The sequence below is a fragment of the Mustela erminea genome, chromosome 10 (genome assembly GCF_009829155.1).
Source record: "Mustela erminea isolate mMusErm1 chromosome 10, mMusErm1.Pri, whole genome shotgun sequence".
NCBI lineage: Eukaryota > Metazoa > Chordata > Mammalia > Carnivora > Mustelidae > Mustela > Mustela erminea.
Genome location: NC_045623.1, coordinates 67,484,898 through 67,508,095, shown reverse-complemented (window position 1 = coordinate 67,508,095; position 23,198 = coordinate 67,484,898). Strand labels below are relative to the sequence as shown.

Genomic DNA, 23,198 nt, shown 5'->3' with positions numbered 1-23,198 from the left:
TGACCTTCTCCTCGCTCATGCTCTCTCTCACTGTCTCTCTCTCAAATAAATAAATAAAATCTTTTAAAAAAAAAAAAAAGATCAGTAGTAGCCTAATGCTATGTCACATGCCTACGTTATCCACCTCTTTATCTTGTCATATAGGCATTTTGTCATCTACTCACAAGCAGAAGGGTGAGTACAGTAGAATAAGTTATTTTGAGAGAGACCACATTTGTGTAACTTATTATAATACATTGTTATCATTGTTCTATTAGTTATTTTTGTTAATCTCTTACTGTGCCTAATTTATATAGGTATGTATATGTAGAAAAAAAACATAGTATATATAGGGTTTGGTTCTATCTGCAGCTTCAGGCATATCCACGGGGTCTTAGAACATGTCCCTCACAGGTAAGAGGGGACTACTGTATTAATCCTTCTTGCTAGCAGATATGTTAGAGACACTCTTCACTGTCTTAGAGGAAGCAAGCTGCCATGAAATAAGTGGTTGAGGAAGAGAGAAGCCCACATGGGAAGGAACTATGGGCAGCTTCTAGGAGCTAAGGGTAGCCTCCAGCATGAAACCGAAACCCCCAGTTTTGCAGCTGTGAGATGAATTTTGCCAACAGTCTGAGGGAGCTCAGAAATAGCTTTCCCTCTTGTGGAGCCCGCAGATGAGAATGCAGCCCAGCTAGCACTTTGCAGCTATGCGAGATCTCAGAGTGCAGGAGTTGGCTAAGCCGTGGTTGAACTGTGAGAGAAACTGTGAGGGAAAAAATGTGTTAAGCCACCCAGTTTGTGGTAGTTTGTTAAACAGCATAGAAAACTAATGTATAAAAAACACAATGTCACCTGCCTTTCATTGTTACTGTTAACTTTCAAGCTAATGTAACATACAGTAGGCCCTGAGGAACTTTAAAGTTTTTGAATCAGGCCTGGATTTTATTTTAGTTTAGCCAGTTTTTATAAGTATAAACCTGACAAGTTCACTGAGAAGTTAAGTCTTGCTGAGTGACTTACTTATTTCTACAACTGTGTTAAATGAGCAGCTCCTGGATGGCACAGTCGTTTGAGCATCTGACTCTTGGTTTCGGCTCAGATTGTGATCTCAGGGTTGTGGGATTAAGCTCAGAGTGAAGTCTGGTGAAGATTCTCTCTTCCTAACCCTTTGCGCCTCCCTGCTGTGCATGCTCACACTCTCAAATAAAATAAATAATGATTTAAGAAAAGATTAAATGAGATAAGCCAGATAAAAAGACATTTTTGCCTGGTACAGTTCCTGGCACTTAGTAAGTGCTTACTCAGTGACTTGTCATTGCTGCTCATCCTTGTCTTCAAGGGGTGGGATTGTGGGGTATTAGGCTAAACTGAGAGGGAGGAGGGTGGGACTAGGTGTTCTGTCTGTATCTGAGCTAAGCCGTAGGAGAGGGAGAGGAACCAGTGTCTGATTCTGTCTTCCTTTCCAATCCCTGATATTTTCTGCTTCAACTAACCTGTAGAACAACATAGCTGAAGTTAGAGAACTTTCTTCCAAACTGCTGACTGAAGATGTGCTGAAACACATTAGCAGCTTGCTCCATAGCAAAGAAATGGAAGTCAGCTATTTGGCTGCAGGCATCATAGCCCACCTGACATCTGACAAACAGCCCTGGATGTACCAAGACCTTCAGAGGAGTGCTCTTCTCCAGGATCTGGTACAAGGACCATACCTCTTTACCAACTCTGGAGTAATCTCTTCTTGCAGGAAACTTACTTTTCTAGATAGTAAGAATTTTAGAAATACATGTTAATTGTAGAAATGGGGGGAGCATAATAGAAAAGTACAAAGAGGGGCGTCTGGGTGGCTCAGTGGGTTAAAGCCTCTGCCTTTGGCTCAGATCATGATCTCAGGGTCCTGGGATCGAGCCCCACATCAGGCTCTCTGCTCAGTGGGGAGCCTGTTTCCCTTCCTCTTTCTGCCTGCCTCTCTGCCTACTTGTGATCTCTGTCTGTCAAATAAATAAATAAAATCTTAAAAAAAAAAAAAAAAAAAGAAGAAAAGTACAAAGAAAATGTTCTGAATCCCTCCTACCCTACCATCTGCTGCTAACCTTGCTAACACTTTGTTACATTCCTTCTGGTATTTTTCTTTTATAAAAGTTTCTCATGCAGGGGTGCCTGGGTGGTTCAGTCAGTTAAGCATCTCCCTTTGGCTTAGGTCATGATCACAGGGTACTGGGATAGAGCCCCACATTGGGCTCCTTGCTCAGTGGGAAGCCTGCTTCCTGCTTGTGTTCCCTCTCTGTCTGTCTCTCTCTCTGTCAAATAAATAAATAAAATCTTTTTTTTTTTTAAGTTATATTTGCAAACAGTTGTATATGGCTTTACCAGTTCTCTTTCCCACTTTCAGCTCCTTTTCAAGCTATATCTTTTGGTTTTTACCTCCATTATCTCTGAATAACATCTTTTGCTACTTCTTGACTTTGCAGTAATAGGCATTATCTGTTCATTCATTTTCCCACTCTGGAAAATGAAGATTCTTCTTCTCCTTGTCCCTATGCACACCATTTCCTATACTCTAACTATCAATCTCCTTTCAGTATTTTTTTTTTAATTTTTTAAAAAAATTTTATTTATTTATCTGACAGAGATCACAGGTAGGCAGAGAGGCAAGCAGAGTGAGAGAGAGGAAAGCAGGCTCCCTGCCGAGCAGAGAGCCCAATGCAGGGCTCGATCCCAGGACCCTGGGATCACAACCTGAGCTGAAGGCAGAGGCTTTAACCCACTGAGCCACCCAGGCGCCCCTCCTTTCAGTATTTTCAAACATATTCTATCCATTTCACCTTCTCAGAGACTTCTCTCCCAGAACCTTCCGTTTTCTTTCATCTGGTCTCCTTATTTGTGTATCTGTCATACTGCTGTCATTTTGGAATATTCCGTTACTCTGATCCTAGGGATTCTCTTTGCCTCTCTGGTGTTGGATTCCTTGTTTTTTGGACTGTATTCCTTCTGTTGTGTGTGTGTGTGTGTGTGTGTGTGTGTGTGTGTGTGTGTGTGTACTCCCTTATTCTGTTAGATCATATCTAGTAGTTTCCTAAGAAGAAATGCATGAAATAGAAAACTTCAGACCTTCTTTGTTTGAAAAGGCTTTTACTTGACCTTCACATTTAATTGGTCACATGGCTGGGTATAGAATTTTAGGTTTGGAATATTTCCCCTTCAGAATTTTAAAGCCACTGCTACTTTGTCTTCTGTTTCTTGGTATCACTGTTAAGAAGCCACATGCCATTTTCCTTTGGGACCTTTAAGATGTTTGTCCTCAGTGTTTAGAAATCTCAGCAGTTTTCCTTGATGTAGGTTTATTTTCTTCTCCTATGTTGGCTACTTATTGCTCTGGAAGCTTGTTTCCTTTAGTTCTGGGAAATTTATTTCTCCCTTCTCTCTTTTTCCTCCTCCCTACCTTCCCTTTTCATTTTTTTTTTTTTTTTCCTGGAATGTCAGCCTTCATGGACTCATTTTTTTCTTACCTATTCTCCTTCTTGTCCTTTTTTAAAAAAATCTTTTATATTTTGGGGCACCTGGGTGGCTAAGTGGGTTCAGTGGGTTAAAGCCTCTGCCTTCAGCTCAGGTCATGATCCCAGGGTTCTGGGATCGAGCCCCACATCGGGCTCTCTGCTCAGCAGGAAGCCTGCTTCCTCCTCTCTCTCTGCCTGCCTCTCTGCCTACTTGTGATCTCTGTCTGTCATATAAATAAAAATCTTTAAAAAAAAGTCTCTGGGCGCATGGGTGGCTCAGTGGGTTAAAGCCTCTGCCTTCGGCTCAGGTCATGATCTCAGGGTCCTGGGATCGAGGCCCGCATCGGGCTCTCTGCTCAGCAGGGAGCCTGCTTCCTCCTCTCTCTCTCTGCCTGCCTCTCTGCCTACTTGTGATCTCTGTCTGTCAAATAAATAAATAAAAATCTTTATAAAAATATCTTTTGTATTTTAATACAATATTTATTATGTGTACTTACATATTTATTTTGTATTTACATATTTCTGTTTTTAATTTCTAAGAACTCTTTTTTTGTTCTTTGAGTGCTTTTTTAATACAATATTGTACTCTTTTTCCATGGTTGACATTAATTTGAAGTTTTGTTTTTGTTTTTAAGTTTTTCTCTTCCTTCGAGGTCTCTGTTTCCTGCACGTTGCTTTTTTTTCCCTATTATGTTCCTTTATGTTACAGATTTTCTTAAAGTATATGGTGATCTTCAGCTGTCCAGTCATATCTAAGAGTGGAGTTGTTTGGAAGCTGAGTGTAGATGGGTAGAATTTGTCAACTATGGGTTTTACTTAGAATGATCTTGATTAGTCATTGTCACTGTTACTAGATCTTTTGTCCTGAACTGGTTGGAATTTACCTGAGGAAGAACCTTCTGTTCTTCTAACTGAAAATTACAAGCTTGGTTCCAAGGGTCTGGAAGCCCGTTAGATGAGAGCTGAGGACAGAGGACTCTCAGCATTTATCATTTAGATTTTCACTTCATCTCCTGTTGTAATCATTGTATTCCCAACCTGCAGTTGTTCACAAGGTTGCCCAGTCCAGAAATTTTTGTTAGGGATAGTAGAGAAGACCTGGGAGTCTTGATTCTTCAGTACTTTCAGCCATTCCTCCTGTTTTCAATCCTGCCTCTGATCTTACTTCCTGAAGTATCTGGTGTGCCAAATTTTTAAGTCTCTTGGGGGTTCTTTTCAAATTGGTTCATTGTTTAACATTCTCCAGTGCTAGATCTATTAAATTAATTACCATTTTCCTTCTGCTTTGTTCTTGTGTGTTTGCCTTCTTTTATCTTTTTTACTGTTTATACTATTCTGTTCATGGGATTTAGGGGAGGAATGAATGCATGCTCAATCCTGCATCTTTGTACAGAAGCCCTCTTTTACTGCACTATTTTCCACATGACTGTTCATATTTTACATATATGATGTTTATCTAATTGATATTTTGGCAGGTAGGGATACCTTAATTTGGGTCATCATTCCCATATTCTGAAAATTTGTTTTTTCATATATATGTAATTATAAATAACATGAAAAGCCTATTACGACTTTTTAAAAATTATGGAATAAAATACTAGAATCTTGGTTTCTCTTTTTGTGTAGTATGCTACCATCCAGAATTGGCCAAGTTCAAGTTGTAAGATGACAGCACTGGTGACTTACAGGTAATCTCATGATGGTGTAGTATTTCTATTAAACCTTGCCCTCATTTTACTATGTAGAGGCCATGGTACAATGATAAAATTATTATAGTCAAATAACCTTTTGTTCAAATCCTCTTTCTGTGATTTTGGGAAAATCACTTAGAAGATCTCTGAGACTCAGTTTTCCTCATCTGTAAAATGAGGCTATCTGATAGTGTGCAAGATTGAGGATGAAATGAGATTTTAAATGTAAGGAGTGCCTAACACAAATGAAGTTTCTCAAACGTTAGGTTCTGACATATGCTCAACAATATATCTGTCTCAGTGAGGACATGACCCTATGTGGAAAAGGTTGAAAATAATTATTCTACTTCCGACACTAGCCTGAGTTCTGAGTGAACTTCTTTGTGCCTTTTTAGATCCTTCAAGGCATTTTTCCCACTCCTTGGCAACTTCTCTCAACCAGCAGTTCAGCTCTGGGCACTATGGGCAATGTATCATGTCTGCAGTAAAAACCGTATGTATTCAAAACAGTAGTTTTCCAACTATTTTTCTGTATAAAGACTAAGTTCAAGATAGAATTTTGGAAATGTGTTAAGCTGTGTACTGAATTTAACTCTTCCATTTTTTTTTTTTTTTAAGATTTTATTTATTTATCTTAGAGGGTGTGAGAAAGGGGAGGGGCAGGAGGCGAGAATCTCAAGCAGACTCCCCACTGAGCATGGAGCCCGATGCAGGACTCTTATCTCATGACCCTGAGATCATGGCCTGAGCTGAAATCAAGAGTCATAGTTTAACCAACTGAACCACGCAGGTGTCCCCTGAATTTAATTCTTTTAAAAAAGAAATTGGAGGGACGCCTGGGTGGCTCAGTTGGTTAAGCAGCTGCCTTCGGCTCAGGTCATGATCCCAGCGTCCTGGGATCGAGTCCCACATCGGGCTCCTTGCTCAGCAGGGAGCCTGCTTCTCCCTCTGCCTCTGCCTGCCATTCTGTCTGCCTGTGCTTGCTCTCTCCCCCTCTCTCTCTCTGATAAATAAATAAAATCTTAAAAAAAAAAAAAAAAAAGAAATTGGAAAATGTTTTTGTTTTAAAAATTCTACAGAATTGGGGGAATGGGCATTAAAGAGGGCACTTGAGGGCGCCTGGATGGCTCAGTGGGTTAGACCTCTGCCTTAGGCTCAGGTCATGATCTCAGGGTCCTGGGATCCAGCCCCGCATCGGGCTCTCTGCTCACCAGGGAGCCTGCTTCCCCCTTTCTCTCTGCCTGCCTATCTACCTACTTGTAGATAGATGGGGGCTTACATTTTCTGCTAAGGATTATTGTAATTTCTCTCTGTGATAAATAAATAAATAAAATCTTAAAAAAAAAAAGAGGGCACTTGCAGTAATGAGCACTGGGTGTTGTATGCAACTGATGAATCACTGAATTCTACCTCTGAAACTAATACATACATGTTAACTAAACTAAATTTAAATAAACATTTAAAGTGCTATAGAATTATATATTTGGAGGTAGATATCAAGCTGTATAGAAAGTGAAAGTTGGCTCCCACTCCTATTTCCCATAGGCAAATACAGTTAGTAATTTGATAACTATAACTGTCCTTCCAAATACTTTTCCTGTGCACATGCTGTTGTTAAAATATACTATATGTAAATATGAATGTTTTTAAACAAAATTGGCTCATTCTGTGCATGCTGTCCTATAGCTTCCTCTTTCCACTCAACAGTTTATCATGAATAATGCTTTTCCTATAGTAATACATACATCTGCCTCTTTGTAATGGTTTGTGGGAGCCTGGAGGGCCAGGAGTCAGGAGCTGTTTCCCAGTCAGATTAAATGTTTTTCCATGTTTGGCTGTTTTGAGCATTGGGGGCTTACATTTTCTGCTAAGGATTATTGTAAAAAATCTTTGTTTTTATTATAAAAGCAATATAGGCTATATTTTTATACTAAAAAACTCAAGGGATACCTTTTAGAATTAATTTAAAGATTAGCTACCAACAAGAGTATAAAATACCAAAGACAAGTTTAACCAGTATGAGACCTATATGCAGAAAATTGAGAAATAACTGAAAAACCTGAAGTAATTATGATGCATACTATATTCCTAGATGGAAATATTTATTAAGAGAGAGATGTCAGGGGGCGCCTGGGTGGCTCAGTGGATTGAGCCTCTGCCTTCGGCTCCAGTCGTGGTCTCAGGGTCCTGGGATCGAGCCCCACTTCGGGTTCTCTGCTCGGTGGGAAGCCTGCTTCTCTCTCTCTCTCTCACTCTGCCTGCCTCTCTGCTTACTTGTGATCTCTGTCTGTCAAATGAATAAATGAATAAAATCAAGAAAAAAAAAAGAGAGAGATGTCAGATCTTTTCAATTTATGGATATACTATAATTCAAGTGTGATATGAGGGATCTGAAAATTACTCTAAAGTTAACCTGGCAGAATAAACAGGAAAGAACTGACCAAGAAAAATGGTTTTAAGGAGCTTGTCTTAACATTTCTCTTTAAATTGTGAAAAAAGTATTCTGAGGGCTGCCTGGTGGCTCTCAGTGATGTGTCTGCCTTAGGCTCAGGTCATGATCCCAGGGTCGTGGGATCCAGCCCAGCATCGTGCTCCCTGCTCAATGGGGAGCCTCCTTCTCCCTCTGTCCCCCGCCACGTCCCCCACACTCTCTTGCTAGCTCTCTCACACTCTTAAATAGATAAAATCTTAAAGAAAAAAAAAGTATTGTGAATGGTGCTGGCATATGAACAGATGCAGGCAGATCTGCTGGTTAGAATGGCCCTGGAACAGACTTTAGTATATAGCAATGACTATAACAACTAGAACTTAGTTGAGTACTTTCTCTGTGCCAGGCAGCGTTGCAAGCTCTTTATGAGTTAACTCATTTAATCCTCACAACAACTAGAAGAGGGTAGCATTATTATTACTATACTACATCTGTTATAGATGAGAAAACAAGGCACAGAGAGGTCAAGTAACTTACCCAAAGTTAAAAAGCAAGCAACTGGCAGAACTCCGTAACACCATTATGAATTAAACTGCTTAGTATTTCTTCACTCTATGGATCCAGTCTGCTTTAGATGGACATTGTTTCTACTCTCTTCTATTATAAGCACTAGTTTAGTGAGTATTAACATAATTCATATACCACCATACATGTATATATATATATGTTTATAGGTATATATATGTGTATATAGCCATATACACACTATATCTATCAAGTGAAAATGCATATTTTCACTTAACTAAGAGGACAGATGCTAGAACCAGACTCTGTTCTGTTCCCAGTTTCTGCTGTTTACTAATAGTGGGAACTTGAGCAAATAACTTGACCTCACTTGTGTCCCAGTTTCTTTATCTGTTAAAATGGGGATAAAAATACCTAATTCATGGGACTATTATGAGAATTAAGTGGGTTAATACTTGTTAAATATTTAAAACACTGCTTGGCTCATAGTATTAGCATTTGTACATAGCGTACTATTAGTTCACACATAGTATATAGCATTTGTTACATATATCATGTTGCAAGTGTGTGAGTTCATCTGCAGAATATGTAGAATTGCTGAGTCAAAATGTTAGGAACATTTATAATTTTGATAGGTATTGCTAAACTGTTTTCCAGAGAACGGATTCCCAGTTTTCATTCCTACCAGCAATGTATGAGAGCTTGCCAGTTGCTGTACATTCCTACAACAGTGTTTAGTTGACTTTTTGATCTTTACCAATCTAAGGTGAAAGTGGTAGTCTCACTTGACATTTCAGTGTGGTTAGCCATCTTATATTGAAGAGTCCTTTTCTTTTTCTTGAATTGTCTATTGATATTCTTTATTCACCTTATGTCTACTGTTTGTTGCCCTTTCTCTTTTAATTGGAAGAACTCTTGCAAATATTTTTTTCCCTCTTGATCATCTTGACTTTGTTCTTTGTGTTTAGTCAACCTTTTGTTCTATGGCCTCTGGACTTGAGGTCACAGTTAAAACTTTTCAAAACTGATAAAAATTCTCAGCTGTTTAAAAATATTACTCTTTTCCTATATTTTCCTTATGGAATATCTATCAGAAGTTTCTTGTACCTTCTCTCACTTTATCCTACACATCCTGTGGACTTAAAAAATAGTAATTCCAGGGGCACCTGGTGACTGAGTTGGATGAATGTCCAACTCTTGATTTCCGCTCGGATTGTGATCTCAGGCTTGTGGGACCGATCCTCACGTGGGATTCTGTTCAGGGTGTGGGGCCTGTTTCTCCTGCCCCCCCCCAAAAACTAAATAAATTTATTTATTTATTTATTTGACACAGAGAAAGAGCAAGAGAGAGATCACAAGCAGGGGAACTGGGAGAAGAAGAAGCAGGCTTCCCACTGAGCAGAGGGCCCAATGCAGGGCTTGATCCCAGGACACTGGGATCATGACCTGAGCTGAAGGCAGCTGCTTAACGACTGAGACACCCAGGCACCCCCAAAATAAATATATATTTTTAAATGTTTAAAAGAACAGTTTCCATGTTTTTGTTTCTTTGTGCTACACTCTTGGTAATTGCGGTGTTTTTTGATCATTATCTCTCTCTGTCTAACTCGCTTTTGGACTGATTAAGAGAATCCTTTTTGGGCTGTATCATAGACATATTCCTTCAGCAGTTTTGTATTTGCTTCTGTCAGGTGCTCTAAAGGTTTCTCTGGGATTGGACTAATTTTTATGTTTACTTCTCAGCTCAAGGGTTCCCAGAACATTTAGGTGTAGTATAAATTCAAATCCTATACCAACTCAGTACTATGGTTTATGAATTCTTGGGAAAGACTTGTCCAGCCCACTCCTGTATACCCACCTAGAGCCCAGACCAACCTTAAAGATGTTTCATTGTCTTATCCCTCCTCCTGTATAGTCTTTTGAGGGACCAGCTTTAAGCACTGAAATATATTTTATTATATACATATTGCTTCTAACTTCATAAATTAAGACATAAATTCTTGGATTTTGAGAATCCAGTGAGGCTTACCCAGAATAACTCTAGTAGTTACATGAGCTTAGGTGTTCTCTGCTCTTTGTATCTGGCTCCTGAACAAATCCTTTACTTTGTACACATGAATATGCATTTAAATTTTTTGTTACATTTTATCCAGCATCTAGTGTTTTCAAGTTATCTAGCTAGACATAATGTATGAACTTGACATGTTTATAATACATGTAATAAAATGAAGTTCTTATTCTTTTAGCTAGGATTAGAGATTTTGAAGCTTAGAGTCATCTGGAAGTAAACATACTAAAATAATCATTTGTTACTGCACTACACAAGTCAAGCATTATTTAAGTTTTGACATATTCCTTTTGAATTGACTAATTTTATCTGTTAATTCTTATGTTGGGGGCTTAATCCTTGGTACCCCTTTTTCAAAAAGGTGAATGTGGTGACTTGGGAATATTTAAAATGCCAGTTTGTCCACCAAGTTTCTTTGTTTGATTTTCTTTCAGCCAGCAAATACTGCAAAATGTTAGTTGAAGAAGAAGGATTGCAGCTTTTGTGTGACATCCAGGAGCACAGTGAGGCAGACCCCCAAACACAGCAGATTGCAACCTCCATTCTAGATGACTTCAGAATGCATTTCATGAACTATCAGAGACCCCCTCCTCTGTGTTGAATGCCCTTCTTAACCTGTGGGGCTTCAGAGGTGCTCTCTGTTCTCATTGTCAGGACTTCTGCCTTGCCAGCAATTGTATGTTGGAACCAGTTGTCATTGGAGTTTGTGGGTTGGCTGCCTCACTGGCCTTTTATTGTTGATTTTCTGTAGACTACAGAAAGGTTGGATTTGAATGACAGCCGCAATCCCAAATCAAGTTGGAATCATTCTGCGAACACCCCTTCAGTAGTTTTGAAAAGTCAAGTCTTGGACTCTGTGGGAAGATCTGTGAGCTTGTGTTGCAACAGCACTGCCAGTTACTTTTCCTAACCCTGGCCAGTTTCTTAAATCTGGGAATTTGTCAGAGGAAGGGGAAAAGAAAGACCTATGGGGATACCTTAGTATTTATGTTAAATTTCATGTTTAAAAGAGTATCCTGAGTTACTATTCCTACTTACGTGAGGCTAAGAGAAAAGAAGTATGTAAAAAAGTTAATACATGCTTACTGGAGGCAGAATTTCCATTGGAGGGGAGGACAAAGGAGCAGGGGGCGGGGGGGGGGGGGGTTGTGTTTTTTGTTTTTTGTTTTTTGTTTTTTAAATAAATACCCAGGGTGCCTGGGTATGACTCAGTTGCTAAACATTTGCCTTTGGCTCAGGTCATGATCCCAAGGTCCTGGGATCAAGCCCCGCATCCCGCTCTCGGCTCTGCAGGAAGCCTGCTTCTCCCTCTCCCTCTCCCCTTGTTTATGTTCCCTCCCTTCGATGTGTCTCTCTCTGTCAAATTAAAAAAATAATAATAAAATAAAATAAATACCAAAGTATCTTCCACTTATGGGGGTAGAGGGAAGAAAAAAAAAATTTTTTTTTTTTAACCAATTTTGGATATTCTGCCTCTGGCCTTTCTTCCTCCAACTTGACACATTCGATTGAATGAACGGGACATTCTGTCTAAGTGGGTGTGGTGGTGGAAAAGAGTAGAACTTAGGAGTTCTAGTAGAGTGTTTAGGTGAAGACTGTATGGGGACTGTAAATCTTGATCCTGTCAAGTTTTGATATTGTGGGACTGTGACCAATCCAAGAGGAAGAGGAAGCCAAAAAAAATATTTTGCTATAGATTTCAAGAGTGCTCTTGCCTAGCATGGAAGCAAGAAAAATAGGGGCTTTTAAGAACCAACCTCAGCTGTAGTGCACACTACCAGAAGCTTCTGTTTTTGTCCTTTGCAAACCTCTGTGGAACAGAGTATGAATTCCTTCCTTATTACTGACAGCTAATGAAATGGGTCTTACCATTCATCTGTCCAAAAAACAAAAGTAAATTCCTTTATGAAGAGTAGCATATTTTCATACTAGGTATTTGTGCTTTTAGCTGACTGGACTCTTAACTGGAGTACTGTATACCATCTTTTGGAATCAAATGAAGCTTATCCTTATTCTGAATCATATTCCAAATTCTTGCTCACCAGCATCCTGTTTCTTCCTACAGTTCTGACACTGCATTGTATTTTCTCTTATTCTCTGTTCTGCTTAATCCCAAAAGGCTGTCTTCATTTCCTGAGCTGGGTTCTAGTACTTTAGAACATTCTGTTACCAGATACTAGCTCTTGCTAATGTGAGGATGATGTAGGAATTAGTGCCTGTTTAGGCATCCCTCCAAGTTTTATTTCACTCACAGCAATCCTCTGGGATAGATAAATTGTATTCTCCCCATTTAACAGATGAGAAAAAGGATGTTCAGTGAGGTGGTTACTTTCCAGAGTGGTTACACCCAGAACATAGTTCCAGCTAATATAGTTCGTTCTGATTTTATGACCTGGGCTCTTCTGTGTTACTCTTCTTCCAGGAACACAGGGTTGGGCACACTTGTATTTAGCAGCATAACAACAATGTTAACTGATATATATCTGTGCCCTTGGCTTAGTGTCTCTAGGCCAGGCCTAGGCTGGGGAAGCTCAGATGAATTAAAAAATGACCGTAAGGCCAAAGCTTAAGATGCAGCCTTCTCTTCTCCTACCTTGGTTCAACAGGAAGGCTAGCTAGTGTGCATGTGTTTATTAGCCTCCATCATTTCTAAGTGTGTTATCCTCCCACTCACCTTCACTCTTGCTGTTCCCCTCAGCCTTTCCACTCCTTTCCACAATGCCTGTTGAACCTTCATGCTTCACTCCACTGTTACCTGCCCATTTCCTGACCCTCTATTCTCTCCCCCAGACTTAACTGCTCGCTTTTCAGTGCTCCTGAAGGCTATATGTACCACAGCCATCAAAGACTGCCTGGCACTCTGTATAGTTCACAAAAGGTTTTCCCAGTGATAATTTCATTTGGTTCTCATAAGAACACTGTACATTAATAATAATTCCGTTTATTGAACATGAGGCACAGTTCACTTTCACAAGCACTCTTTTCTTTTTTCTTTTCTTTCCCCTTCCCTCCCTCCCTCCCTTCCTTTCTTTCCTTTCTTCTTTCTTTCCTCCTCACAGCATTTTTATTTTGCAGATAAGGCAGCTGAGGCACTTAATGAATGGCAGTCTGATTCCTGACGCCTGTTCGGCTACTGCCAGGGTTTGTGTAGTATCTCTATTGTACAGAGGAAGAAACTTGGAGGCTTCTTAGAACCTTTTGCCATCTCTGGTGAGCACCTAATAACTGAGAGCCAGAGGGCAGGCCTGAAAGCCAACAAGAAAAAGGCCCCGAGTGGTCTGTTTTAATCCTTAAATTGCCATTTGCATAGGGAGGGAAAGATAGGCTCCAAAGCCAACTTGACCCCAGCGATTATCTAGTCAGGATGAGGAATTATGAAGGCAACTGTAGGTAGCATGGGCAGTACCTTGGTATGAAACACCATTCCAGTTGTTTTATATCTATCCTTGTCCTTGTGAGGAGACTGAAGCCCGAAGAGGTGAAATGATGAACAGTCACCCTGCAAATTTTCCTTCTGGATCCTGTCCTGGAAGGCAGGCATCTCCCATATTTATAGTTAAATGGGAGTCACTTGCCAACAAATCTGGGGGGTCGCTTCTCCCTGAAGGCTGCCATGCCCTCCAGGCGGTCCTGGGTGGGGATGTTCTGAAACAAGACACAGTATTAATTTTGGGTGGAGCTGCAGGAACAGAGAGGCCAGTAAAGACTTGCTCAAACTTGTCTACCCCATGACAAGGTCAGAGTCCCAATTCCTTCCATTATCTCTTGGACAATGAAAATTATCCTCTGAGGTAATGCCTCAGTGGCTCCTTGGTCTCCTAGGGAATGTAGGCTACATCTCTAGCATCTGTGGCCTATCCTATTAGTCTCTTGCCCACTGCTTACATGCCTCTAGAGAGCTCTGATCGCCTGCAGCCATCTGACATGCAGCTATTTAGTAGAGAAAAACAGTTAAGTTTTTCAGTAAGAAATCTAGCTTTGAGTTCTGCAAGTTCTAGGACTTTTTGTTTAAGAGCATTCTGGATATTTGTTAACCTGGAGATTGTATTTTTGACTCACCCAGGAATCCAAGGCTAAGTAAGCCACAGGTCACCACCCCCACTCCCACCACCCCTTCCTCCCTCACCCCCACTGAACACACACAGCCTGCAGGTTATAACCAAGGCCTTGACATCCTGACTCCAGCCTCGCCTCTGCAGCAACCACTAGTACAGAGAGTGGAAGTGGTGGTTTGTCAGGTACCTGCCTGTGTGCTCTGCGATTCTGGGGGCAGAGTATATTGGATGGCCTAGGAAACAGGCCATCCAGAGTGTATTGGATGGCCAGAGAGAAGCAGTGTGGTTTCCCTAGGACTGTCCCAGGCTGATTGTAAGAGGCAGTGGTCCAGAGTCTAACTTTTCAAGTTGGGAGGAACCATTAAATTGGTCACATATTGTACAAGGCTCCCCACTCTGGCCTGGCCTCGGCTTGGAAGTATGTGCAGACTGGCAGCAGTTACGTACGTACCTGGGCATAGCATATGCCTTCAATGGCCATCCCTGATGCGATATCCACCTGTGAGAAAGAAGTGGTGCCTAGATCAGCCTGACCTTAGTGCCAACTATCCTACTGCCTGCACCCCCATTCCCTACTGTTCATGGATTCCTCCAGCGAAGTATTATTGAGCTTATTGTAGGCTAGTCCCTGTGAACAGAGATGATTATGATCAGGAATTTCCTACCTGGAGAGGGAATACCATTTGTAACAGAGATAAAACAACTTTGGGACAAAGGGCTGGGGAGGATGGCACTTGGCCTGGAGAGCTAAGGAGAAGGGTAAGTGTGAGCTGTGTTTGCAACAACCAGAGTTACGTCTTCACATCTGGCTGCGTACCCTGCCTCCTGTCCCTCCTGTCCCTCCTGGAAAGGAAATTTCACAGGCTTTCGTTGCCCTGGGGAGTAACATCCTAGGCTCTGACAACTTTCCAGCGTCTACTGCCTGATGCTTACTGTTACTACCACTTAAAAGCACTGTTCTACGAGAATCACCATATGTGTATAAATTCCACTGTTATTGCTACTATACAGCTGAGAAATCATGCATAGAAAGTAAAGGTCAGGGGCACCTAGGTGGCTCAGTTGGTTAGGCGGCTGCCTTCGGCTCAGGTCATGATCCTGGAGTCCTGGGATCAAGTCCCACATCAGGCTCCCAGGCTCCATGGGGAGTCTGCTTCTCCCTCTGACCTCCCCTCTCATGCTCTCCCTCACTCTTTCAAATAAATAAGATCTTTAAAAAGAAAAAAAAAAAAAAAAGAAGAAAGTAAAGGTCACAACAGTATATAGAAAAGCAGGTCTTTGAACCCAGGCCAGGCTAGCACCAGAGCCTTTGTGCCAATCTCTGTGCTGTGTAGTTTGACTCATTCCTCACTCCTGTTCAGTCAGGTTGCTTACTTATATACCTCTGTGCTTTTGCTCATACCTTTCTCTTTTTCTTGAACCCTCATCCTTCCCAAGGCCCAAATCTACAAAACCTCTTTAACCCAACAATACCCAGTAGTAGCCACTAGCCACATCAGTAATATCACAGCTCTCACCCCTTCAGGGTGTCTGCTTGATAAGACAAGTTAACCTTCTTTTAAGTAACCTCTTCACCCATGTGGGGCTTGACCCCAAGATTAAGAGTTATATACCTTTTTTTTTTTTAAGATTTATTTATTTGACAGATAGAGATCACAAGTAGGCAGAGAGGCAGGCAGAGAGAGAGAGCGGAGGAAGCAGGCTCCCTGCCGAGCAGAGAGCCCGATGCTGGGCTTGAGCTGAGGACTCTGGGATCATGACCCGAGCTGAAGGCAGAGAGGCTTTAACCCACTGAGCCACCCACGCACCCCAAGAGTTGCATGCCTTATTGACGCAGCCACCCAGGCAACTCTGCTTGGTATCCTTAACCTTGTATTAGTGATTCTGTATGTATCTGTCCTCTCTTCCCACCTTGGAGACAGTTCCATATTTAACTGATCTCTTTGTCCCAGTTCTCAGCTCAGGTCTAGATTCACTGTGTAATGAGTGAGTTGACGAGTAAGTTGTTTTAAGGATGAATTATCTTGCGTCTAAGACACCACCCTGAGTCCTATCCATGAGGCCACCTTACCACTAGCACAAACCCAAGAACATGGCCGAGGAGCCACACAAGAGCTGTATTCTATTTATTCACTTGCTCTGTGACCCTAGACAGGTCTTTTACCCTTTCTGGACTTCAATTACCTTCTATCTAATGGAGAGAGATGAAGATAAAATGTAATTCAGAATGTCACCTGGCCGAACTCTACATTTCATGGGTGGGTAAACTGAGGCAGAGGGAGAGGTCAGACTCAATGTCTCTTAGAAGAGTCCAGTTTGAGTTTTTTCCAGCTGTATTCTTAGTCTGCACTGGCATGCAAGCATTGCCTCCCAGCCACCCCACTGACTTTAGTGAATCCAAATCCTGACCCAGAACCTACTTACCTCCATTCCTCTATCAATGGCTACTTTGCCCAGCCGCACAGCAATGGGTGCCTAGGGAAAAGAAAAGAGAAAAGGCTAGGTTGAGGGAATTGGTGCTAACAGTTGGTGGGAAGAGGGGTTTCGAAGAGAGGGACATAGCTTCATGGTGGGGAGAGTCATCAACAGGGAGATCAGTCTGAGTCACTTTTCTGCTCTTCTACTGACTGTTACTGACATTTTGTTGGTGTTAGTACTTACTACTTCTCAGTTGATATTCTTTTTCTTTTAATGTTCAGTTAGCCACCATATTGATATTCTTATCTATAATGAAGGAAGCCTAACTGATCCCTGAGCCTCCCAATTCTGACTATCTCAAATTCTTGTCATTTAATCCATCCCACCAGTGTGTATAACATGCTACAACTTAACAAAATGTTTTCCTACCCACAGACTTGTCTAATGGTGCTACCCACCCTTCAAGGATGGTGCCATCTTTAACTGAGGCTCAGGAAGGTGAAACACTTGGCCATGTTTGTCCAAAGAGTGGTGAAGCTTGGATTTGATTTCCAGTCACCTTTCCCACTGTTGCTCCATTCCCCTACCCCTCTCATCTTGGCAGATGCAAGCCTCCTCTGCAAGAAGGTTTCATACCAGCAGAGTAAACTAAAGGTCAAGATGAGGATCTTGGGCTTTTGGAGTCAGACCAGCCTGGGTTGAGATCCCAAGAGGGCATTTTATACAGCCACTTAGAAGCAAGCACATCAAAGAGTGGCCACCTTTGCCTCATTGCTCTTGCTTCTAATCAACTTGTGCCTCTCCAGGCTTGGCCCTCCATCCCCAGCCTCACTTCCAGGCAAAGACTGCATTTACTTCCTCTATTGCTTGTATTGTGTTATTTGAGGTTTTTGTAAGTACAACAATCAGAAAAAGATTTTTAAAGTCTGTTAACAGAGAAGCCACAAATGAAAAAGCTAGCTACATAAATATGAATGACCTCATATTGGGAAAAATACCATAAATAAGACAGAAGTCAAAAGCAGATGTATTTGTGATACTTGTGACCAGCAAATGTCCTTGATTTACAAAGACCTGGCATAATTTTTTAACAAATATTCATAAGGATAATTCACAGAAAAGGAATATAAACACAAGGATTACTCAGTTTTACTCTTAAAGAAATGCAGTTCAAAACCATGAGGTGCCCCTTTTCACCTAAGACTAAGTGTAGGTAAATCGTAAAATGCTATTATTTGCTGAGATTCAGGAAATAGGTATTTGCATACATTATTAATAAATTGGTACAGTGCTTCTGAAGGCAGCTTGATAAGAACTGGCAAATGTTATTAGATGGATGTTTGTACCCTGATGTTGCAATTCCATGTAGGAATCTACCTTACAGATGGACTGTAAGTATGTGAAGATGTTCAGTTATATACTCCAGCTATTTTATGGTAACACAAAGCAACATAAATGTTCATTATTAGAGTACTGGTTACATAATGATGGCACATCTGTACTGTGAATGAAAAAGTGTGCATTTCAAAGAATGAGGTCGGTAAGTATGTGCTGAAATGGGAAACTCCAAAATATTGGGTGAAAAAAAAATCAAGATGCATACTAAGTATGTATATCATTATCCCGTTTGTGTAAAAAATGTTGGCGTGATACTCCTTTGGGGAGAAGAGTCAGGAGAGTGGAGAACTTCACTTTTTGTTTTATACTTTTCCATACTGCTTGAATCCTTACTATGCATATTTTAATTTCATATTTTTAATGTCTCTTAGAACTGGATTAGCCTCTAAACGTGTGTTCTTTGTCCCTCCAAACCATCTTAAAAGGAGTTCAGAGTTATTTAAATATGTGAGTATATGTGCATAATATATATTCTTATATATACAATGAAAATTTCTGGAAGTGTGTGTAAGTTAAGAGTGGCCATCTCAAAAAAAAAAAAAAAAAAAAAACCAATAAATTAAAAATAAAAACAAAACAGAAGCCAGTAGTCATCTCTGGGGAGAGAAACTGGGGAGTTGAAAGCTGTTTTGGTGACCACCTAACCTGGTCTGCCAAGGACTGATAGTTATCGGGATGTGGGACTTGCACTTTTAACTGGGACAGCCTTGGGATGACAGGGTCACCTGGGTCACCCTACTTTTTTCTTTTCTTTTTTTTTTTTTTAAAGATTTTATTTATTTGAGAAAGAGTGAACATGAGTGCTTGGGGTGGGTGTGGCAGAGGGCAGAGGGAGAAGCATACTCCCTGTGGAGCAGGGAGTGCAGTGTGGGACTCAATTCCAGAACCCTGGGATCATGACCTGAGCCAAAGGCAGGTGCTTAATCCGCTGAGCCACCCAGGTGCTCGACCCTATTTTTGATTTTTACCTTATGCCTTTACTCTTCTGTTTTGCTTGTCAGCAAAGATAACTAACTAATAAATGGATTTCTCACCAAAGAAAAGTAAAAACTATATAGATAAGGTCCATGTGTATATGCTGAAAACATACATTTTTTTCCCTGAATGTGTGGATATATCTACCGTTGACTCCCTAGTCTTGGTGGTTTATCCTCTAGAGAACAGCCAACTACCACACCATCCCCAACACTCACCCCATCCAGGAACCCTCTCATTCTCAGCACCCAGTAACTCTGCTAGAAATTAAGGATTGGGATTAGTGAATTTACAACTAATTTTTGGTAAGCTAGTGTCTTGGTATATAAAGCTACTTTTAAGTACTGAAATACTAGTAATTATATTAGTAGAATACCATTGTTTCAGTATATTCAGAAACCTGAATCCTCTTGCATTCAATTTATGCAAAAAGACAAACCCTATAGTCCACAAGTCTTGCTAGTGTCCGCCCCCTCCCCCTTCCCTAGTTTGGGAAGGGAAGTCAGCCACACACTTCCTTGAGGCACTCAGAGTTTTATGTTGGTTTAAAGACTTTTTGCTCAGGTGTAGTAGAAACCTGGCAGATTAAAATGGTCTAGGTAACAGCATCAGATTCTGTTTGTATGTGATGAAGAAAAAAGAAAGACAAAACAAATGCTTTCTTTTAGACCAAACTCACTATTAATTTTTAAAAGTTACAATCCTTACTGTCAAAGAAGACCTCAAAGTTAGGACAAGAAGGATTATTTAAATTTAAGGGAGACAGAAAGATTCCTTTCTTAAATAAAATACCTTTTTTTGTGATTAACTAAAATACTTTTATCTGTTTTTAATATGTGGCTAACGGTTTTATAAACGTATCTTTGTTTTGTAACATGTTTGTAAATTCTTTCTGTTGGAAATGGATCTGACATTTATTTTGAGGTTAATATTCTGCACTCTTTAGAATACCAGTTTCTATATTATATTTTGTATCATGCAAAATAAAAGCCCAAATACGAGTATTGTCTTTTTTTCTGGTATTGCAATCACTTTTTTGTGACATTGATTGAGCAAGTCACTTAATCTTTCTGGGTCTGTTACATCACAAATACAACAAGGGTGCTAATTGAGAGACGTTTTAAAGTACATAGGATCATGTCTGATGAGTAGGACGTGCTCCATATGGGCTAAGTCAGTGTTTATTATAAATTATAAGACCTAGCTCCATTTAAAGCTGCTTTCATATGGAAACTTGGGACATCCCTCTCTGTCTTGGAGAAGCCCGCAGTTAGAGGCTGCCAGGTCCTTGGACACCCATCAGTCAGATCCTGGCCTGTCTCCTGCAGACTCTGGACTTGGCAGCTAGCTGGTAGGGCTACACGTACGCTGGGTCCTAACACAACGTTTTACATGATGTATTTCAGGAATTTCTCCACCCCGCAGTGTGGTTGAAAAAATAAGCTGGTAGTTCTTTATCTGCTTAGAATGTTGCTTTTTTAGTTTGGGGGACATTTTATTACAGTACTGTCCAATGTAGGAGGCAATAGCCACATGTCCCTATTAGCATCTGAAATGGGAAAGTGTAACTGGGAAACTAAATGTTTTATTTTTAAGTAATCTGAATTTAAATATAAGTCTGGATGAGTGGGTCTTGTGTGGCCCCTTGGGGCATAGCCCTGGCCTCCCCAGAGGTGAGTGTCCTCCAACCCCTGTCTGCTGCCCCTGACACAGGCCCTCCCTCCTGTGCTGGGCTATAGCCACACCTGGGGCAAGATCTCCTGGGCCAATTCCAGTGCCCGATGGTAGGCGGCGTTGCCCTCCTCATTCTGGGAAACAGCGTGGTTCACCAGCCCCAGGGCTTGGGCCTGTGCACCACTCAGTCTTCGGCCTGTGAAGATGAGCTCCTTTGCCAGGGCCACTCCCAGGCATCGAGGCAGCCTCTGAGTCCCTCCTGCCGGGATGGAGCAGGGTTAGTAAATCCACATGGGAAGTGGGAGCCCAGAGAAGCCCAGTTTGGGAGTCAACCAGGACTTCTCAGAGGAGGAGATTCTGAGTTAGGATGGAAGGGCAGAGCCCAGAGCACAATGCAAAAAAGGAAAGCAGGGAAGTAACCTAGAGAGAGTGGGGATTAAGTAAGAGAAGGATGGGTCCAGTAGGTAGTTACCTGCTCCAGGGAGGAGCCCTCGGGTGGTCTCGATCAGTCCCATGACGGCTGAGGAAGCTGCTTAAACAGAGCAGAGTGAAGCACGCACGCTCTCCTGCAGTGCCATTCCCCAGAGGGAAGAGACACCTGCCTCTGAGCTCTGCTCACCCCACCCACCAACCGCTTCCCTCATGAGGTGGCTACAGCAGACCTCTCCACAGACTCTGCTTTGGGAAGAGCCCTAGCATGGAAGTCAGCAGGCTCAGACCCTCATCCTGCTTCTCCCAGGGGCGGAGGTGCCCATCCAGGCAAGTCTCACCCTGAGCCTCATTCACGGATATAAATAAATAAATAAAGTCCCCCCTCTTCTGCCTTCATCAGAGAGCTGCCAAGGATCAAATGAGATAATGGTTCTTGTAACAGGAAGGGATTCTTGGAAGGTGCCCAGTGCCTATTTGTGGGTTAAGGGATTCTCTGTCTCATTGGACCCTTGCCTCTGGCCTGGGCTAGAGCATCAGTGACTCCTGCTCCCACCACAGTTACTCCCCTTGGCTTTTCATCAGGCTGAAATTTCCCTGTGTTCAAGCCACATCTCCTGAATTCCCTTACAGGCCATCTGAACTATGCAGTGTGGCTGCAGGGAACGGCCACTACTGCCTCTACGGGGTTTTACATTCTCCTTGCTATCTACCAAACCCTGCAAGGTAGTTGCCCTAAACATGGGCACATGAGAAGCAAGGTGGAGCATGACCTGACTTGGTATCCTGATGCCTTCTCTTTGATAATGCATCATGTAGATACAGGCTACCTCTGTACCTGGAGGTACATATTTCTAAATGTTCTACCTGGAGTGGCAGGAGAAAGCAGTGAGGGGAAGAGAAGATAGTGGCACCACCTAGCGCTTGGACTTTTTCTAACTGTCTCCTAGAAGTGTACACCTGACCATTAAGTCAGGTTAAAGGCGATCAATTATATCCACCCCTCCCTCCAGTCTGCAAAGGCCAACTGCTCTGAACGGGTAATGCAAACCTTGGCTGATGCCAGGGAACCAGAGAGCAGTGTTCCTGCCCAGGCATGTTTGTGAGTAGCCAGGCAGTAGTGACCAGCTGCCCCTGTGACTGTCTCTGTGCAAAACATGACACAGAATTGGGTTGCAGAGAACTAGAAAGTTGAACAATTTGTCTTTGTCCCCAGTCTCCCCTCTCTTGTTCTTCTGTCCTCTAGCCAGTTGCTCTGGGGTTGGCAAAAGCATTCTAGAGATGAGGGGGTCTGGTTCTGAGAGGTGACAGGCACTACAGCAGTCAGGGCTGGGCCAGGAGGGGAACCAGCTTACACCCAAACTCTGCAATCTCCCACGTAGCCTTTAGTTTTGCTGCTGTTTGGAAAGCTCAGAGTAGTGGCCAGCTTTGCAGCATCCCCAGACATAATCTGTTTTACTTACACATCCCTTCTCACCCTATCCCACCTCTCCTTCTGCCCAGTACCTGCTACTCGGAGGTCACAGGCCAGGGCAAGTTCCAGGCCTCCACCCAAGGCAAACCCGTCCATAGCTGCAATCGTGGGCGCAGGGAAGGCTGCTGTGGAGATGAAGAAGGGCTCAGCCTGTGAAGCCCTAGAAGGACCGGCACAGGGACTCAAGGCTGGGGAGGGCCTATGGCCTCATTGGTCCCAGGTTTGGAACCTTACCTGGTACCTCTGCCAGTTATCTTAGAAGTAGGTTTTTCTTACTGGGGTAATCAACTGGGGTACTGGAGTGAGGAGATGGGCTAGATGATCCCCACTCAGGCCCTCTTTACCGTTGGCCTCCCTGGGACCACCAGCCTTTCTGTTCTGTGTGTCAAGCCCCCTGCTCGGTGCTAGGAACATAGAATTGAATAGACATGGGGAAGGCAGATCTATGAACAGGCAATGATGACCCAGGGTGATCAGTGCTCTGACAAAGCTTAGAGAATGGGTCAGGGAAGGCTTCCCAGTGGTCTTAAAGGGTAAGTAAAAAGTTCAGGTGGCCCAGGAGAGAAATTCCAGGCAAAAGGAACAGT

General features: G+C 42.0%; 2 protein-coding genes across 6 annotated transcripts in view; one reads left to right on the top strand and one right to left on the bottom strand.

Annotated features, from left to right (window-relative positions):
* ZYG11A (zyg-11 family member A, cell cycle regulator) overlaps positions 1-13,475 on the top strand; it is an 86,309-nt gene extending 72,834 nt beyond the window's left edge. Inside the window, 5 exon segments of the mRNA XM_032303731.1 lie at positions 1,482-1,676; positions 5,103-5,164; positions 5,563-5,660; positions 10,623-10,864; positions 13,329-13,475. Coding sequence (XP_032159622.1) covers positions 1,482-1,676; positions 5,103-5,164; positions 5,563-5,660; positions 10,623-10,864; positions 13,329-13,475 — 744 coding nt within the window.
* The window catches only part of ECHDC2 (enoyl-CoA hydratase domain containing 2), a 32,091-nt gene continuing 22,006 nt past the window's right edge, over positions 13,114-23,198 (bottom strand). Inside the window, exons 5-10 of one of the 5 annotated variants that reach the window (XM_032303644.1) lie at positions 22,644-22,733; positions 21,181-21,240; positions 20,780-20,967; positions 16,668-16,718; positions 14,695-14,742; positions 13,114-13,833 (exon numbers count right to left, since the gene is read on the bottom strand). In XM_032303644.1, coding sequence (XP_032159535.1) covers positions 13,756-13,833; positions 14,695-14,742; positions 16,668-16,718; positions 20,780-20,967; positions 21,181-21,240; positions 22,644-22,733 — 515 coding nt within the window. In that variant the 3' untranslated portion in view covers positions 13,114-13,755. Of the gene's footprint in view, positions 13,834-14,694; positions 14,743-16,667; positions 16,719-20,779; positions 20,968-21,180; positions 21,241-22,643; positions 22,737-23,198 lie in introns of all 5 variants that reach the window. The other 4 variants (XM_032303642.1, XM_032303643.1, XM_032303645.1 and 1 more) reach the window with 4 other exon arrangements.